The sequence below is a fragment of the Melanerpes formicivorus genome, unplaced genomic scaffold, assembly GCF_026170545.1.
Source record: "Melanerpes formicivorus ecotype bairdi unplaced genomic scaffold, bMelFor1.0.p_v2 SCAF_1, whole genome shotgun sequence".
Lineage (NCBI taxonomy): Eukaryota > Metazoa > Chordata > Aves > Piciformes > Picidae > Melanerpes > Melanerpes formicivorus.
This window is the reverse complement of record NW_027142353.1, coordinates 26,737,743-26,751,821: the sequence shown is the minus strand read 5'-3', so window position 1 is coordinate 26,751,821 and position 14,079 is coordinate 26,737,743. Positions and strand designations below refer to the sequence as shown.

The following is a 14,079-nucleotide window of genomic DNA, read 5'->3' as shown; positions in this document are numbered from 1 at the left end:
GGACTTCTCACTGTGCTTATCACAAGAGCAATAAGGTTAATTCTGTAGTGAGGGCAGCAAAGTACTGTCAGGTAATGAAGGAAGGAGGATGGACAGACCAAAAGACACCATTTCTTATCTAACAGGGTCAGACAGAAGTTACAAAAAAATATCAGCAGTAGCCAAGAACAGGGGAAAAGGTGGAAGAATAAAAAAGACTATTTGAAGCTAATTTCTATGGAGAATATAAATTTAAAGTATTTATTAATGCTGTCGACCAAACTAATAATGTGACCACCTGAGAAGCAATGGACAAAGCACGTCCCAAACCATGTTTTAGTCCAATGAGACTCACAGCCAGCAAAAAATACTTTTTCCCTAAACTAAAGATTCTTGTTCTGGGACTTGGGACAGGACCTGTCAATACTGGGAGGACTCTGAAGCAGTGGAAGAAATAGTATGAAACTCAAAACATATGGGAAAGAAATGTTCTTTCTTCTGTTTGGAAGGAAAATATGACTCCTGCAGTTTTCTTGGAACGGTCTGCAGAAAACAGTCTGGAGTGCCTCTGTCCTAAGGCTAACGACCAGGCCAGTACGGATGGGAGATTTTGTAAAAACCTTATTAACAGAAAATAATCTTGTTCTGCGTGTTGGGAACACTGTTCAAGGCTGCAATGCTCTTGATCAAATGGGCCTTTTTAGTAGATCATTCAAATCTTCATGGTGCTTCTTTGCAACAGATGAAGTGTCATCTCCTGCAATCCCTGGCCTATTTCCAACCTACCTACCTACCTACTAAGTTAGTAAACTTATGCCAGGTCTTAGTATTTTATAGTAAGTACTGTTGTATTTGGTGATTTTTCCGTGAAAAACAGGGAGTCTTGTGATTGCATAAGCATTTAATCTACACTCTATTGAAAAAAAAAACCATTATTGTATTGAAATGCTTGAAAACATGAAGCTTAATAATGGAAGAAGGAAAGAAACCAAGATCGATCTTTTTAACATGATTCTTTGTGCTTTGTATTTCTGAATATCCTTGAGTGGCCATTACTGATGCTATCACCTCTTACATTTTAATGAACACAATGCCGTTCTCCCAGCACCTACTGTGATGAGGTGAAGGCAAATCATACAATAATAATACTAATAAAAAAATCAAACACCTAAAAATTTAGTGATGCTTTGCGGCAGTGATATTTTTTCCCTGTGTTAAGACCAACTGCACATGCCCATGACACTTTAGGTAAATGTAGAAGCCACTGGCTTTAAAACCACGAAGCATAAACTCAGAGACTACACAGATGAAACAGGGCTCTCTGAGCAGTTGCCAAACATGCATTGAATTGCAGAACTGTTTGAAACATCACACAAAGTCTTATCTGCTTACCCTAAAAAACGTACATTAAGTCCTGCAGACTCCAAAGAGAACACTGGCTGGCAGTAGGTCCAGCAACTGGGATTTCTCCAGCTCCAGCAAGCCCCTTGAATGGCTTATACCCATTGTTTCTCAAGGTCAGGCACAGAGTGGCTTTCTGTTGGATTGCTCCCAAATTTCTGCCTCAACATGCAGGATTGCAAGACCACAGCCCAGCCCCACGCTGGGGAAACAGTGAAATCTGCCAGCTCCATCCTGCTACCCTGCTGTGGGCTTTCCTCCAATTAGCAGTCCCCATTACTGTGAGGGGCTTGATGAAGTTTTACAGGCATCATGAAAGAGGCCCTGCTGACTGCTCCTCATCCCAAAGCTGTCTGGAGAACAGTCCTGCTGATGGCAGTAATTAACATCTTTCAACGAAGTCTCCAAACCAAAAGCCTACCATTGTCACCAGTGGTGATGAAAGACATTTAAACCAATGACATCATTACCAGCAAACCTACTTCCCTAGACCTCTTGGGGATCCTGTGCATCCATGCTGGCAGAGAGCTCCCAGCACTACTGTGCTAACAGAGGTAAACCAAGCCCTAAGACGAGCCTTAAATTCCTCCATGTTAAGGAAGGGATGTTTTAAAGAGGGTGATGTCACTGCTGATGGAGAGATCCCAGGAAGATACAGCAGTATCTGAGTCCTGTACACAGTAGCTGTGGTTTTAAGTGGCAAACAGCAGAAAGGGGTACTGCAGGCATGTCAATAGCCACAGATAATCACTTGAAGATAAATACTACTAATAATAATGCAGTAGTCACAAGCTCAGCAAAAACCTGTGTCTTACTACTACGCCAGGGCAACACTGCCTTAATCCTTACAACAACCCAGAACAGAAATAAAGATTGCTACTAAAAATTAGCAGTGACCTTTCCCCACTGCCTCTGAAAAGAAGTGTTATATTTTTACACAACTTTTTTACTTTATGTCAAAAACTTCTTTCCCCTGAACTAAGAAAGTGACCTTTTCTGGGAAGATACTGCTCTCGCTTTAACCATGAATACTATATTCTTTTGTCATCACTTCCTCTACCACTAGAACAATGATTTTCTGCACTAACCTGCACTTGAGTCTGTTCTTTGGGTTTCACCTGACAGCACTTTATCTCAGCAGTTTCTTCAGTCATGGGGATAAATGTGGTATCTGGAGGAGGTTTCTTTGTAATCCCTTGGCCTAGAAGCACCAGGTACCTGAAGTTCTGCAGAGCCCCAGTTCCCATGCAAGTCTCATTACAAACCAACCAGCTGAACAAAACACCATTTGCCATTACCAATGTAGCCATCGACCATAAATATTCATGAGTTACACTCCGGTTTTATAAATTACCTACATTATGGCTTTTTCATGTAGCCTTACATACACGCTCTTCAGTTCTGTCCCTTCTAGCTACATTCTGCAACTGGCTATCCAAAAATCTTGGATGGTTTCAGTAAAGAGGTTGTCAACATTAAGCTGATGGAAGAATGCATTGATTCAGAAGGCGTCAGTGTGTTTGCTCCAACACATGGTGCTGTCTGCTGAGGCCTGAAACATGGGGCTATAGGGAAAAACACTGAAAATCAGTGACAGAAAGGACAAACTAATTTCAGTTCTCAGCTGCCTGGGAGTGGAGCTGGGGCACTAGCCTCCTGTGGGAGTGCTTAAATCACAGGAGTATGGAAGGTGCTGCTCTCTTCTGCACTGCCCTCTTGAATCTGTGGCTCCTGCAGAAACCAAAGGGTGCTTTGGTTGGAGGGACCACATCACTTTTTCAAGATGTTGCTTCAACTGGGATGAGCTGAGAGGCCTGAGTGTTTGTTTGAGGGTGCTGGGGGACAAGAGAGGGGCAAAGTGATGGGTGTTAATTGCAGCTCCAAGTACTGTTTTTTCACAAGGGGAAAGATGCATGGGACAATAAGGAGTGGTCTCCTGAAGGAACATTCAGGCTGGGGAATCACTGATGACCCAGTCTGTGCAGGTGCTCCTTCTGCATTTCATGGTAAGTGATGAAGCCAGACATAGAGGCTTCCCTGCCACCCCGCACAATTAGCTGTACCAGAAATAGCACTGACAGCTCCACATCTGATCTCAGCAATCTGCCACCACTGCATGGCTCCCTCACCATACACAGTATGGTGAAGTACTCAGTAGACATATTTATATACAACTACAATATATACAGCATATACAGAGTGTGTGTGCGCATACATTCATCTGCAATCTGGAAAGAATCCATGGATCAGGGAGCTGAGGCACATTGCTTGCCAGATTTTGCACAAGTAGGTTACAGAGAGCCCATCTCTCCCTTGCCTCCCCCCAGATCCCTCAGTGTACCCTGGAACAGCTTCAGCTAGAGGCCAAGTGCCCATAATGGTCTCCTGAGTGTTGTGGGTCTGCTGCAAAGGAAGAGGGAGGTTTGTGTCCAAGGATGGACAAGGATTTCGCTAGACTTCTTTTGAGGTGTTTCTGGCATTTGCAGAGCAAAGAGCTGAGAGAAGCTGAATTCACTGAGGGAAGCTTAAGTCTGAATTAGGAAAAGGCAGGAAATTTTAGAGGGGATTACAATCCTGATCCTGATGAATAAGGACTTTTAATTTGTGAGTTTGGCTTTTGGTCCCTGAGTTCTTAGTGTATGCTTACCCTGCCTGATACAGAAAAAGACATCCAAATAATTTTTTTTTTAAAGCTGAACAGTTGAAACGCTTTGCAGTATTCCGAGGACTTGGAAGGAGAGAGAAAGAAACCCTGAACTAATTCACCTTTGGTTGATTCTGATTTGTTTTGCCAGCAAGGCAAGGTCTTGATTTCTGTCTGCTGTTACAGACAACTGATGAACTGCCTTTACAGCAGTGAAAAGTTAAAAGACATACTGAAGCTACTTTTTTTCTTAATTCCCCTGTAAGAAAAGGCAGCACCATTTGCTGAAAAGTCTTCAGGAGTTGTACTGGATTATGTGTAACTACCCAAAAAAAAAAAAATATTAAAAAAACAAACAAACAAACAAACAAAAAAAAAAACCAAACAAAAAAAAAAACCCGCTTCTGGACACTGGTGAAATGTTCCACGTCGAGGAAAAGGCTTGATGCCTTGTCCGCCCGAAACGCATCTGACGCCGCGCTCCAGCGCACAGGGCACAAGCTCAGGGCAGAAGCCCACCAGGCTGCCCTCGTCCCTCTCCTCTGGGCGCCTCCCCGCCCCTCCCCGTCGCGTCGCGTCAGGCCGGGCCGAGCCGGCCGGGCCGGGGCGCGGCGTGGGGAGGGCGGGCGCGCCCCTACCCTACGCTCCGTCTCCGTCTCATCTCCATCCTCTCCATCTCCTCCCGCCCAGGTGGGTCGCCGTGCCGCCATGCCGCCGCCGTGTCTCCACGGGGTCCTGCCTGCAGCTGCCCTCCTCCTCTTCCTCCTCCCGCTGCTCTGCGCGGCCCCCGGTGAGTGAGAGCCCGCGTCCGGGGTGGGGGAACCTAACCGGTGCCGTAGGTTACAGGAGCCCGGAAAAGACCTCCCCTGGCACCCCCAGTAGGCGAAGTTTTTTCATCGCTCCAGAACTTGTGCGAGTTGAGCATCTATTTTAAAAAGCTTATTTTTGAGCTAAACAAAGCATTTTGGAGCAGCCAAGCATTTGCAGGGCTCCTGTTACACGGCTCAGCCACAGACTAAAGCCTTGGATCTCTTTTAGGAAGAGGCTTCAGTAGGACAACAGCTTTGATGTGCTTTGGGACAAGCTGCGAAGCAAAATTTTGCAGCTGCTGGTTGTTAGTGTGCCCCTTGCTGAGTGACCAGGGTTTTTCAGGTTACTGTGCCACCCTGGCCGCCAGGTCATGACACCAGCACCAGCTGTGGTCTTCTGCTTAAAATTATAACAATTTAACTGGGGAAAGTGGCCAGTTTAGGGGCTCCTTTGCCAAAAAGAGATGGGGAGAGGAGGCTGGAGCATCAGAAGCTTCCCTGCATATGTTGTGCTCAAGCATGAAAGAGGGAGAAACTTGCTGCAGAGTTTTGCCCGTTGGGCTGGAGCTATGGCAAAAACACTTCCAGTATTTTTTGAGAAATTATTATTATTTGTTGGGTTTGTTTCCTTCTTCATACTTGTATGTGTTTTATTTTTACTTGACTAGATGTTTCAAGGGGACATAAGCTTAAACTGTTGCTTCAGAAACGTGAAGGTAAGTAAAGAGATAGCAAAATGCTTTCTCTTATTTTTTCCTTGAGTAAGTTGCTGACGATCAAAGGTGCCCACATATTGTCACTCTGTCTCCAGCTCACAGAGGGCCGGCAGAGGTGCACTGTACAAACACTCAGTTCAAAGCTGGTTGCACACAACTGCTCTTGCTACGTACCATAGCTAAGCCTCCTGTGCCTCCTTGTCCCTTTTGTACTGGCCAGGCTGGAGGCTCTGCTTATCATGGCCCCCTCCCCTCATGACAACCAGGGCTCCCAGTCACAAGCAGTATGCACCTACCTTGTCCAGCATATGCATGGTGGATATGGTTAACCCTGGGAAGTCACAAGACTTTCCAAGGAATTGTAAGATGTGGCAATACTACTGGCTGAGGTGCAGAGAAGAAAATGTGCAAACAGAGCTTGCTTGCAATACCTTGGCTTGGTCCTTTTCTCTTCTCGGCCCCACACATGCTTCCAAGACTGATGTCTCTAAGGGCGACTGGGCCAAAGCCCGGTGGGCAGATGTACCGAATGGTTCACTGGCTGAGGGAAGGGAGTGGAAACAGAGCTGGCTGGGGATAAACAGCTTTGCAACAGATAAGGGGAAGGTTTCGTTGCCTCTCCTCAGCCTGCTCTGTGGCTGAAGCAAAAGAACTTACAACACGCTAAGGGGGCACTCCCACTTCTGCAGCAAGACTGCCTTAAATGCTCACTGGATTTTTCTTCTGGCATGGCCCACCAGGTCTTGACAGCCCTAAAACACATGCCCCGTCTATGGCTGTTTTCTATGCACATAGTTTCCCTCCCTCCCTCACTCACTCCTCTGCAATGCTTGCATGCAGATAGTCACGACCACCTGCAATAGCAAGCCTCCCTGCATCACACCATCAGTCCACTTGTTTGTTCATGTCCCCTGGTGAGAAGAACACCTAAAGGGAGACTTATGCAGCACGCAGACAACATGGCCTAGATGAGGAAGAGCTGCAAAGCCTTGAACTGATCGATGGAGGGTATTATGTGTTTGCTTAATTCCAGTATAACTCCCCTTTTCCAGTTGTGCACTAAAGCAAGCAGACCAGCACACAGTATAGGTCCCTGGCTGGCAGTGTCCTTTGTTCAAGGTTCATTCACATGACATTTGTTCAGCTGTCTCACTTTCCTGCAGTAACACTCTGATCAAGCACACAGTGAATTATGTTTCCAGCTCATCACTACAGGGCACCCTCCTGCTTCCCACTCTTCCTGCTACAATTCATCTATTCTTTTACCTCTTGCATCTCCTTCCTGATGTAGTCTTTTTCCTCCCCCTGTGAGTCTAAACACCTTCTACTTCCAAGAGTTTTCACATCTCCATCTGATTTCCCTGTGTGTCTTGACCCCCAACATCCTCCAAGAATGCCTATCTACATCAGTATTCCTGGTCTATCCCTTGTTGTAATGAACCCTCTGAAGTAAAGATGTTCCTTACATGTCCTTCTTGTTTCATGGGAAGACCAAATATCATACCACATTTCATAATTTCCAAGCATGGCAGGGAGCTAGACAGTCCTCACATCCATACCTTTTAGAGATACATAAATCCCCCTAGCAGCCACAGCAAACTGTCTGCTTCCAAGGCATGGGGACAGCCAGATGGCATGTTTGAGTCTGGCAGGTTGAGAGCATTTCCGTGCATCCTCCAAGCAGTATGCCATGAAAGCCTGCTGGGCTTTTACTTTCAGGCATACTGGGCATTTAGTAGCATCCATGATTTAAAGGCTGCGTTTTCACACAACAGATTAAAGAAATCTTATCTTTTTATGTGTGCCTGGTAAGGCAGCAGTGTTTTCCCAGCTACTTCAGGCTTTTTAGCATCACTTCTCATCTTTATTTCAATTTCTAATACAGCTACAGCAGGCCAGTCTCCTCTTTTCCCCTCAACACATTGGGTTTATTTATTTAAATTTCTCACTTAGCTGCTGTTCTTGAGCTTGAACAGCTTTTACAAAATCTGAGAGAATGAGGGTAGCTGAGAAGCCCTGTCACATCAACACTCCTGGGTTTATAGCCCTACTGCTGCTACATGCATCGTACTGCCAAATGAGAAGCATTTTCTTACTTGCTGCAAGCAGTACACTTCAGGCTGACTAAAAATTTCCTGGCATGCCTTTTTTTTTTTTTTTTTGGGGTGTGGGGGGAATTAATTTCAGCCCCTGCTGCCACAAAGCCTGAGGTGTTAGTGAAAGAAACAGCAGCCAAGGAGTTCCTAAGCAGCCTGAGACGCCAGAGACGCCAGCTGTGGGATAGGAGCCAGCCCGACGTACAGCAGTGGTACCAGCAGTTCCTGTACCTGGGGTTTGATGAGGCGGTGAGTGGAAATCTTTCAGAGTGAAGGGCTGTGAGCCTGGACACAGCCACGGGGGCAGCCAGGGAGAAACTGCCTGGTGTCCCTTCACAGACACTGTGATTTATTTATTTTTCAAATGTGGCACAGAAATGTAAGTGCTGTTATTTGTTAGATTTCTGTGTTATGTGTTAGTAGAGAAAGACGACATTAAAATCTTCTGTGGAGCTCTTGTCTGCTACCGAACTCAAGTTTAATAATGGATGTATAAATGAAGTTTGTCCTGAAAAATAGGCAGCCAGACCCAAAGCAATCAATTGCATTCCAGGAAATTAATTTGGCAGCCTCAGCCCAATCAATTTCCTTTTGAATGTGCTGAGAAATCAGCACCAAACTGGTCATGACTGACATTCCTCAATGGAACTGCACTAACTTTGTCACGTACCTAATGCATGGGTGTGCCTCTGCACTGTGGGCAACTCCCAAGCATTGTGAGCACTGGCAGCTGTGTCTTGAGTCCAACAGGATGGCATTTAACAATGCCAGATTCTGCACTTTGGTCACAACAACTCCTTGCAGTGCTACAGGCTGGGGTTGGAGTGGCTGGAGAGCAGCCACACAGAAAGGGACCTGGGGGTACTGGTTGATAGTAAGCTGAACATGAGCCAGCAGTGTGCCCAGGTGGCCAAGAAGGCCAATGGCATCCTGGCCTGCATAAGAAGTAGTGTGGCCAGCAGGAGCAGGGAAGTCATTCTGCCCCTGTACTCAGCACTGGCTAGGCCTCACCTTGAGTACTGTGTCCTGTTCTGGGCTTCTCAATTCAAGAAAGACACTGAGTTGCTCAAACATGTCCAGAGAAGGGCAACAAGGCTTGTGAGAGGTTTCGAGCACAAGCCCTATGAGGAGAGGCTGAGGGAGCTGGGGTTGTTTAGCCTGGAGGAGGCTCAGGGAAGACCTTGTTGCTGTATAGAACTACCTGAAGGGAGGTTGCAGCCAGGTGGAGGGTTGGTCTCTTCTCCCAGGCAACCAGCACCAGAAAAGAGGACACAGTCTCAAGCTGAGCCACAGGAAGCTTAGGCTCGAGATGAGGAGAAAGTTCTTCACAGAAAGAGTAATTGGCCAGTGAAATTTGCTGCCCAGGGAGGTGGTGGAGTCACCGTCCTTGGAGGTGTTCAAAAAAGGATTAGATGTGGCACTTGAAACCATGGTTTAGTTGTCAGGAGGTGTTAGGTAACAGGTGATAGGTTAGACTTGATGATCTCTGAGGTCTTTTCCAACTTGGTTGATTCTATAAAAATAATTTGGTAGTGTGCAGTCAACTTCCCTTCAAAAGAGAGAAAAAGACTTTTTTTTTCTTTAAAAAGAGCTAACTTCTAAAAATGCTGATGTGGAATCAGGAGTACCCAGCTCTGCACAAAGCTCTACTAAAGAGATACTGTAATAGAGAAAAAAAATGTGCATTTACTTGTGGTCCCACATGCAGAATAATTCCTACCTTAATAAGAGGTAAAAATAGTCATAGATGTTGAGTTCTTGGCTTGTGTTAGCTGCATGAATACATTTAATGAGATTGCACTGGCACAGGCAATCTGGAGTACATTTTGGACCTTCGTGTTATGTGGATTGCTTAGAAGATGAATGCACTCATTTTCAAAGCTGGAACCATTAGGAAAATAAGCCTTTGCTTGGACTGAAAAATGAAGGATACATTTTTTTGTTGCTCCTGGACATTATGCACATAAAAAAGACCTTCTAACAGCATGGCTATATCCCTTTCCCTGCCCCCAATAGCAGTAGGAAAAATGTGGTTTTATGCATCAGAAACTGAAGGCTGGGGGCAAATACTAGTAGGTAGCAAGGAAAAAACTTGAAGATAAGATGAATTCTTCTCTAAGTTCCTGTATGCATTTCAAAAACTGAAATGAGGCCTGTTGTGGGATACAATGAATTCAGTTAGGAGGTTTTCTTGAGTATTAAGACACAGTTTTAACAATGAAATAGCTGTTTGTTCCAGCAAAAGACTTAGGCCATACTTATTCATTGTGTATTTTGCAAGACTCTTTTTTTCAAATCTCAGCCAAAAATATTTCCAAAGACTCATTCAGATGGAAAGGTTTTTGCCTTGGCAAGTATTTGATATCCTTGCACACGGTTTTTCCCTCTGCTGGCATGAGCAGAATTGAACTGCTTATTGCATTTCCATAGCTAGAAGGCTGCGCTGTACCTTCACTTTTATCCATGCAAAATGAGAGTGAAAGGTCACAGGCATAAAGCAAAAGCCTGGTGCACCACTTTGCAGTCAGGGACATCTTTACTAAAGGCACAAGGCAACAGAGAATCAAACCTTTCAATTTTTAAGTACGAAACATGGAAATGTTTTCATAGTTCACTGCTGAAGAGGTAACAGAAACATTAAACATGCTTAGCACATGCCTCAGCTGCAGGAGCTCTGAGTTTAAGGTGGGCAGAGGGTGTGGGGGTGGCTCCCAGATGTAGGTGGGCAGAATGATTCCTGCACTTGGGACCCTGATAATCCCACAGAGAACGTTGGTGCAAGTCACAATCCTTCTTAGATCTAAACATTTCATTTTGACAAATACATAAAAGATCTGCATTTCTGAAAGAGACATTTGGAGGTGTTCAGAAGGAGACTTGATGGGGTGCTTGGTGCCATGGTTTAGTTGTTTAGGTGGGTTGGATTGGTTGATGGGCTGGACACGATGATCTTGAAGGTCTCTTCCAACCTGTTTTTTTTTAATTCTATTCTTATTCTATTCTATTTTCTATTTTTTTGCAGAAATTTGAAGATGACATCTCCTACTGGACAAACTTGGGGCGTGCTCGGAATGAATACTATGGTGGATACTATCAACACCATTATGATGAAGATTCACCAATTGGGCCACAAAATCCACACACCTTCAGGCATGGAGCAGGTGTCAATTATGATGATTACTAATGCCATTTATCCTACTGCAGCTAGTGCCTGTAGGGCTGCATTGGGCAAGGCTGAGCCCTCCCTCACTCAGAATGGCCCTGCTTCCCTTATAGTCATGTAAAACGGCAAGAGTAAAGGAAATGCCAAACTTCAAAGGAAGCAACATGACCTTTTTTCTTAATCATCATTACTTAGTAGTACACTCTATAGAAAGTGTTGTAGGAATAAAGTTTTTTGAGAAAATAAACAGGTTGCCATTGTTTAGTAGTCTGTGACAGCACGTTTCATTCCAAGTGTATTACTACAGATTCCTTTTCAAAGGGCTTTTTCATTTGCTTTCCTACAATCAATTGCAAAATTACATTGTATCATTTAGTTTGGCATATACAATATCTAATGTGAGCCAATACATTTCAGATGTGTCTGCTTATTCAAATTCATGTCAGCAAGTAAATCTGATTATTATTGGGGAAAAACAACCCAAAACCATTCCTCTCAATTGAACTGCTGTCTTGCTGCCTCCTCTGGTTTTTTCCATACCTACTTCACAGAGCCCCCCAAACTTGTGTGATGTGGCCCTTCTACAGCTCCTCTTGAAGTAAGGACACAGATGTTCACTAAAGCTAAGTTCAGTACAGAGGAGCTCACCTACCTGCAAAGCCTGTGGAAAGAAAGACCTCTCCAGGGAAAGAGATACAGGAACTCATCTTCAGAATTGCTGAGATGCAGAGAATCTAACCTAAAAGAGGCTGCATTTGAGTCACAACAACCCCATGAAACTACAGACTTGGGGAAAAGTGGTTGGAAAGGTACCCAGTGGAAAAGGACCTGGGGATGTTGGCTGACAGCTGGCTGAATATGAGCCAGCAGTGTGCCTGGGTGGCCAAGATGGCCAACAGAAAGGCGGCTTGTGTCAGAAATAGAATGGTCAGCAGAACTAGGGGAATGATTGTCCCCTTGTACTTGGTACTGCATGAGGCCACACTTCAAATACTACAGTAAGTATTTGGCCCCTCAGTACAAGGAATACAGAGTTGCTGGCGTGTGTCCAAAGAAGGGCAATGAAGCTAGATTCTCCATGACTTCTAGAGCTGAAGAATCAGGATAAAGACGGATGAAATGTATACTGCAAAGTACAGCAGTCAGACAGCATGAGTGCTTTAAGCTGTCTGCCATGTAGAGCTTACAAGAAATTTCCAAAGCATGGATCATAGCAACACCATTCTTTACATTTCTTTCTTAACTCTGAGTACAATTCCTACTTTACTTCAAGCCCTCATTGCGTGAGGGCCTAGTATCCGGGAGAGGCAGCCCAGCACTATCCTACTCCCTGTAAGAATGCTTCCAAGGAGACAGCTTTTTGTTGGGGAAGCCAAATTGGACAAACATGTTAGTCACTTCTCCTCTGCACGCATGGATACACACTAGCCTAATGTGCTCCGTAACTTCAGCGTTCCCCTAGTTTTTGGAGTGCTTGCTTTCAACAGAATCCTTGCCAGTTTCATCAGTTTAAACGGGTGTATTTCCTTGGTAGAAGGCTCTTTATTACACATATGGAAAACTCCCAGTGAGTCAAACACACCCTCTTCTGCACAGCTGGAAAACACCTATTCCTGGAAGAATACTGCCATTTTGTGTCCTATCAAAAAAGCACAGCACCAGTTTGGCAACACTTGAACCATGCTGATAGTTTCCATCATTTCCCAGAATTTACAACAAGTAGGAATTCAGATCTGCCAAATAAGGAACACTAAAAAAAAAAAAATAATAAAAAAGTCCTGTAAATAAGTACCATCCCTCTCTAGGCCTTCGTAAGCTCTGTCTGTCCCTGCAGGCTGACTCCAGTAGCTTTCTGTGCCTTGCAAGCTCACAACGAACACTACGATCTCTGTCCTCTGGATTCTCCAATGATCTTTTCCAATATTTTTGAGTAACAGATCTTTGTGGTGTATTTACCTCATCTACCTGGGGATGTCGCTGCTTACTGCAGCAGAGCTGGACTAGATGACCTTTGGAGGTCCCTTCCAACCCAGTGCGTTCTATGATTCTGATATGTTGCACACTAGTTTCCAACCACATATTGAGGCCTAGCTAGACCATAGTTAATTTCCTTCATAGCAACATGTATGATGCCATGTTTCAGATCTGTGACTAAACCAGTGCTGATAACACACCAACATTTTTGCTGTTGTTGAACAGTGCTTGCACAGCATTGAGGCTGCCTGTGTTTCAAGTTGTCTCCCAACAAGTAGGTTAGGGATCTGTGAGAGGCTGGCAGGGGACACAGGTGAGACAGCTGACCCCAAGTGACCAATTCCATACCATATGATGACTTGCTCAATGCTAAAAGTGAGGAAGAGGAACAAAGGGACGGGAGTTCTGCCCTCCATGGTAGTCACTGCTCAGAGACTGGCTGGGCATCAGGGAGATATTGAGTGTCCTTTGCATTATTTGGGTTTTAATTTTCTCCTTCTTTCCTTCACTTATCAGACTGCTCTTACCTCAATCCTCAAGTTTGCTAACATCTTGCTTTTCTTATTCTCTCCCTTGTCTTGTTGGGGTAGGGGGAGTGAATGGGTGTGTAGGTACCTGGCTGCTGGCTGGGGTCAACCCAGCTCTGAGTTGAGGGCACCTTCCTTCTTGCAGAGGGGTCCACCTGATTTGAGGTGCAGCAGTTGCAATGTTGTAATCACAGGATTAGACAAAAGGAGGAAAACTATTTAAAATGCATGTAAATATGCACAGAGTGCTTCAAACTACATTAACAAACTTAATTTCCTTTGATTATTTGTCCCAGAACAAACAAAACTGCACTCTCTCCAAGCTTGTCTATTCTGCTATGCAAACAGCACAGAGTGCTTCATATCATCATAATCCCCAGCCACCCCAGCTTTCACATGACGCAATCTCTGCACCAAGGCAGAGGAGCAGCCATTGTTCATTGTGCCTCCCTTACAGAGGAGGAACAGCTTGGCCATAGCTCGGTTCTACAAGACCCAATGTTAAGACATTCCCCAGCTTGTGGGTGTCAGCCAGGCAAGCCCAGCAGTCAGACTGATGGGGCAGTCCTATCTCCTTTATTGGTAATACCTGCCAGGTAACCTCAATATCAAACTACAGAAGTACTATTGCCACACCCCTATCGCTACTCTCATATACTCCCCTGAGTTTAGACAAAGATGTCTCTCTCCAGATCCAGTGTCTTCATCTGCAGCTTTAAACATGTATTGATTTTCTTATTTTGAGGCCTTCACTACCTTAAAGTTCCTAC

The 14,079-nt window shown here is 44.8% G+C and overlaps 1 protein-coding gene across 1 annotated transcript in view; it reads left to right on the top strand.

The window, feature by feature from the left end:
- ECRG4 (ECRG4 augurin precursor) overlaps nt 1–11,075 on the top strand; it is a 29,997-nt gene extending 18,922 nt beyond the window's left edge. Inside the window, exons 2-5 of the mRNA XM_068137700.1 lie at nt 4,715–4,814; nt 5,502–5,549; nt 7,737–7,894; nt 10,668–11,075. Coding sequence (XP_067993801.1) covers nt 4,715–4,814; nt 5,502–5,549; nt 7,737–7,894; nt 10,668–10,829 — 468 coding nt within the window. The 3' untranslated portion in view covers nt 10,830–11,075. The remainder of the gene's footprint in view (nt 1–4,714; nt 4,815–5,501; nt 5,550–7,736; nt 7,895–10,667) is intronic.
- The last annotated feature ends 3,004 nt before the right edge of the window (nt 11,076–14,079 follow it).